General features: G+C 32.3%; 1 protein-coding gene across 4 annotated transcripts in view; it reads right to left on the reverse strand.

The window, feature by feature from the left end:
- LOC128181358 (cytosolic purine 5'-nucleotidase-like) overlaps positions 1–4,596 on the reverse strand; it is a 47,430-nt gene extending 42,834 nt beyond the window's left edge. The window contains exons 1-2 of one of the 4 annotated variants that reach the window (XM_052849728.1): positions 4,531–4,596; positions 1,489–1,683 (exon numbers count right to left, since the gene is read on the reverse strand). In XM_052849728.1, coding sequence (XP_052705688.1) covers positions 1,489–1,580 — 92 coding nt within the window. In that variant the 5' untranslated portion in view covers positions 1,581–1,683; positions 4,531–4,596. Of the gene's footprint in view, positions 1–1,488; positions 1,684–1,755; positions 2,042–4,530 lie in introns of those variants that run through there. The other 3 variants (XM_052849732.1, XM_052849730.1, XM_052849731.1) reach the window with 3 other exon arrangements.
- Between the last annotated feature and the right edge of the window lie 1,460 nt (positions 4,597–6,056).

The following is a 6,056-nucleotide window of genomic DNA, read 5'->3' on the forward strand; positions in this document are numbered from 1 at the left end:
TGGAAAATAAAACTCAAAATATTAAAACACAAATTGTATTAATCCATTACTTTTTTATGAATAGGGTAAAACCTTTGTTCCTCACATCCATCAAAATACAGGAGATTAACGGTATCGTACATGTCCCAAAATTATCACAAAAAATTCACTTGAAGTTACATGTACAATAAAAACAAAAATGCAAGTAATGAAAACAGAAAAAGAATTCAGTGTAAATGACCAAAGCCATTCTCCTGGGACAGCGCCCTATCATTGTGCAAAGTAATCAATACACAGGACTATCAATTAGTCAAAGTTGTTGATAAGAAATATACGAGGCCATCAGTCATCACAAGCTAGGACAATAATTCTGTGAGTAGAAATGAATTCGGCTGTATCTGCAATAAAGTCAGGGCTTTTAGTGTCATCAGAACCACACTTGATTATGGTATATTTGACTACTAAATAAGTTGCATAGCTAGTATATGTTAAATAAATGTATCAAGAAAGAGTTACACAATTCTGAGATATTTGCTCTATTAATACAGAATCCAGAGTATGTAGAATTAAGAGATAAAACAGACAATCATTTTGCTACTCCTTAAAACTTGCATTTGTCAGTTTCTATGTAATCAATATCATGTCTCTATATGAATCTAACAATTCTGCTCAGCATCATAGATAACAAAATTGTACTTGTTCCATCTGCCACAATATAATGTGGACACAAGATGTCACAAGATGATTTGCCAGTCATATATTGTATCCATAAAGTAAAGTAAAAATGACTATCATAAGACATTATCAACCAAAGAAGTAAAGACAAAATTCATACAGGTCCATTTAAGTGAAGAATTAATGCTTTGTCAGTCGGGACATATGTCTGTTCAATGGTTACTTTGATGTTTCTTATATCATCAACACTGCATCAACACATTGCATTAAAACACTGCATCAACACAACGCATCAACACACTGCATTAACACACTTCATCAACACACTGCATCAACACACAGGCACTGCATCAACACACTGCATCAACACATAACATTGATAGATCTAGCCACAACTTATCACTACACAAAAATTTCCTGATACCATTTCTATATTCAGTTAATCATTACCGAGTAATTACACATAGTATTTTTGTGTCATGACTTTATATAGACCAAGAAACTCAATCGAACACTCTTACATGACTTCCACTACATACTTAGGTGCAGGTCCACAATGAATGTCAAGCATACCCTTATTTACAGTCATAAATGTCAAAGAAATCCTACACCAAGAAGGTAGAAGAAATCCTTTGTCGTGAAGGTCCAGGTATTTCTATGTCATAAAGGTTAAGAAAATCCTACGTACATCAAGAAGGTCAAGGAAATCCTGTCATGAAGGTCAAGGGAATCCTGTCATAAAGGTCAATAGAATGCTATGTCTTCAAGGTCTAGGAAATCCTATGTAATAAATTTTCATATCTTAATCTAACAACTATCTCTTAATCTGACTACCTTTTGCTTGGCTCCCTCTTGTATCCACGGTAACCAATGGTTGACATTCTCTTCAGGGATCTGAGCTCCACCGGTTCACTTTCTTCGGCCATAGTTGGACCAACAATATTGTCACAGGAATAGGTTCAGAATGTAAGCCTGCAATATTTACCACAGACTAGATGAGCATCAGCTCCTCTGGATTGATACTTATCCCTGAAAGTTCTGTTAGAGAAAAATCAATATTTAATTGCAACAAATGAAGACATCATTGGGGACAAGTCTCACCAATTTCGTAGGAAATTTATTACACGGATATGGATTGAAAATCAAATGAAATTTGAAGCTCGTTTACAGTGGCAGTAAAGCCCACATGATCTGTTCTGCAGATTAAAAACCTGCTCACGATAGTGCATAAAAGTGACAATACTCAACATCCCTGTCCCTTATGTTAATACTCACTAAATGATGCACAGCCTAATAGGAAGGAAGATAATTGCTGACTAAACAACTTCGTGACATTAACTCTTATTCACCAATTATTATAGCATTTTCTAATGATATTTTTATGGTATAGTGAAAATCATAAACAACATACTGTAGATGAAATTTTGAAATACCAGTCCACAGAACTATTGTCTACTATCTGAAAAAAAAACTATAAGATGCAATTGTTAAATGTGCAAAGGATATTTTTTTAAGCTATGATCAATTTTTATTACATCATCCAATAAGTCACAATTTGTACTAATATTGTCTTAACATTGACTTTGTTATTTTGACATTCAACTTGTTTACTTTTTCTACGTAAGCTGAACTCAATTTCTTTGCATAATGTAACACAGATTAGAAAAATTGCAAATAAAGAGATTATGATAACACTTGGGAAGTAGTTGGGGCTATATGGATTGTGGATATCGGCCTGGGTAGCTCAGTGGTAAAGTTCCTGACTTGAGTTGCAGGGTGCCCAGGTTCGATTCTCAGAACAGCCATATATTTTCATTGGTTATTTCATCATTCCTCCTTTTCTACTATACACTTGTAAGCCTACACTTCTATGCCTCAACAGATTTTTTTTTTAATATCATCTTATCTTGTTAGTATCCTTTCTACACTGCATAATAGATAAAACTTTGGACAATGTTGGTAATAAGAGTGATGAAATTATAGCAGAACTGTATTTAACATTGTATCTCATGATTTAAAAGCATGCAGTAAAAGTATTCTAGACATCAGATTAGTCCAGAAATGTAGAATAAACTTATTTTCAGTGCATATTCCCAATCAAGTAAGTACCGGTAAAAGCAATTTTTATCGATGCTTAATTCTTCATATTGAAAGTTTTTTCTTGATTTAATTATTTTGGAGTAAAATGACATGCACCCTAGCTGTCTTAAAATGAACCAGATAAAGACTAAAAATGTCCATCTATGTAATCAAATTTTCCCAAATCTAAAAAACAATTTTCACTAATGTACGGAGGGTGCCTTGAATAATATATAGAGTCCATTAAAAGTCAAACATTTGAGAAAACTATTTGCTTATTGAAATTAAAAAATTAAACAGATATAGGGCCTAGTTCAAAATAATTAAAGGACAAAAAAAGAAAGTTTTAAAGGTTATTCTATCTAAGCATTTCATAGCTGAAGATTTGTAGCTCCAGGCCTGAAAAAATTCAGATGGACAACCTACGAGCCACAGTTCCTTATGTGTTAAAAAGTTGCAATTTACAGCGCACAAAAATTGCACTAATTTTGGACTGTTTGATCTGATTTCAAAACAATTTATGTACAAATACTCAATTATAAAAAAAATCCTTGCACATTTTACTACAGATATCGTTATTCACTTGACTCTGATATTCTTTTAAACACCATCATCATGCCCATAAAGGGAAGTAGTGTAGTTTGTTTAGATGTAAAAATGTCAACTCTTGATTCAATAACACACTTCCATTTTCCAAGGTCGGTTAGCATTGGTTAACATGTTTAACAGAAAGTGCGAAGTCAGTTATAAATGTTGTAATAGTAGTAAATTTAATGGCACTATACTCTGTCCCAAGATATTTTGGATTCACGTTTGGACGATTTTAAATAAAAATACACTTACCTGTGAAAGAAGAGCAATTGAAATAGTTGAAACGGATATTTTCCAAGATAATTTCATTGACATATTATCATCTTTCACTCGGAAAAATTCACATGAACTAAAACTGATTCCTTACGAAGATTTATAATGGGGAATGTTTACATCTTTTCTCCATTCGGAATACACTCGGAATACATCGCGCAATATTTCAACGTTATCATCCGGGCTTGCTGCAATGCAAAATCTCCGTAGACATCACATTGTTTAGCATTGTATTGAAAACTGATAAGCTAACAGGGGCGTTTTGACTGAGAAATCTTGGAAATTTTTCATACTTTTGAATGAACATCGTTTGGATCCTGAGGTATTTATAAATATCAAACAATTAAGCCAAACGTGAATCCAAAATATCTTGGGGCAGAGTATAATTGTTTCCATAGCATTTGTGTTCAAATAAGGTTAATTGGTCCAGAACTGGTCCAATTTTTTCGTATGCCATAAATTGCAACTTTATAACATATAAAGAACTGTAGCTCCCAGGTCGTTCATACGATTTTTTCCAGACTGGGAGATACAGACCAGCAGCTAAGGATGTCATACAAAGGTAAACAGGTAAACATCATCTGGAATATCACTGATGACAAATAACTTTTTAGAAGTATAGAAATTGTTATTTGGTGAATGCAAATGTATCAAACATATTATCAATAGATGTGTGATATATTTCATCGATCTTCTTCCAATTGGAGATTAAACAGTAAAGCGGTACATAAATATTGATATTACAAGTTTTGACAGAGGTCGAATTTCCTCGAAGTGAGCCTTTGTTTTGGGTAAAATACTACATCTAGAAGACAACTGATCCACATAAAAGCATAAGGATATAAACGATACGTTAAAAAAAAACAATATAATAATAATGCTTTTTCGCAAATAATAGTAAAAATCAAGGAAATACATGCATACAAAACTTACTGCAAAACTGTGTGACAGGAAACAATATCTCGATACCAATTTTACCTCCTGATGAAAAAGAGCGCACTTGAACTGAAAACTGAAAATGGCGCGAAATGTTTGACAGAACTTCGCAGTGAGAAAACGGAAGGTGAAGACCTTTTTCAGTTTTAATGTAAAGGTGTTGAGGATAAAGTTATTTTTTTATAAAAGTATTTTAAATGCGACACTCGTTCACTCGGGTACTGAGGTAGGCATGAAGCAGGACATCATAGTTCTGTTGCCATACTTTTGGTCTCTAACGTTACACCTATTATATCAGATAGCAAAAGATACTTCGAAGAAAAAAGCCTTTTTACTTAAATACTCGTGTCGTTCATTTATTCTGTTGATAATAAAGGGTGGGTTGAATAGTTTGAAGTCACAAGCGAGTTTTTGTTCTTTCTTTTAGAGGAAAAGTGCGGTGGGAATCTACATGTACCTTGCCAATACTGCAAAGACTCGTTCGATATATAAGTGTATATCAATATTCTGTATATTTAAGATAGACTTCTAAGTTTTGCCCGAGTGTTTTGATGATGGGTGTACATTTTATCTGGATAAATAAGGTTCCTTACCCTACAGAAAGTATTTATAAGCGAGCAATTTCTAAGAATAATGACTTGTCCACTGTTGTCAGGGTATCAAAAAAAATTAAAATGAATGATTGATATTGAAATGAAATGAATAAGATTATATAGTTTTAAAATTTACAATAAATGTTTTCAAAGTCCTTCACTTGGATAGATGCTTCCTTTTTGTCATTTTGATTGTCCTTTTGTAGCATATGGAACTGTTGAAGTAACAATAGAGAGAATACAACTTTGGGCTTTATACATTTTCTTTTTAGAAAGGAATAAAAGTTAAACTATATTAAAAGATTGTAATTGGTAATTTAATTCTATTACAAATGTAAACTTATTTTTGATATTAATAAACTGAATGGATTAGGAAATGGGCAAAGCATATATAAACCCTTTGATTTTAGTTTCCCAAATAAAAGTTAAAATCAAGTAGTGGAATTAAGATTTTCCTACAGAATATATTATTTGAGGTTAATTTACAAAGATATAATTGTATTGATAATTTTGTGTAAATAAATCATTATCATAAGATAATTGAAAATTAGATAATAAGCTATCTGAACTTTTCTATACTTGGTTTGTATTTGTTACAATTAATATCGTAGTTGTTTCAACATAGACTTGCATTTATTTACACAATTGAAAACCCAGTATTGTATGAAGGATACCCAATATTATAAATGCTGTAACTTTTTTAGGTACTATTGCACTAGCTGTGACATTGTTAAAAAGATGTTAGTTTGTCATTTTGTTTTTATTTTATATAATTTCTGGTCTGTTGTGCAATTACTAGCTACTATGTCTACGGTTTGCGGTTATTATTGTTGTACAATCATCTGCAGTTATTTCCCAAAATGACAATTAACACAAGTGTTAGTTTTGCACCAAATTAACTTCCAGTCCAAGGGTACTGCAGCCTGCTTT

Source organism: Crassostrea angulata, chromosome 4, assembly GCF_025612915.1.
Source record: "Crassostrea angulata isolate pt1a10 chromosome 4, ASM2561291v2, whole genome shotgun sequence".
Lineage (NCBI taxonomy): Eukaryota > Metazoa > Mollusca > Bivalvia > Ostreida > Ostreidae > Magallana > Magallana angulata.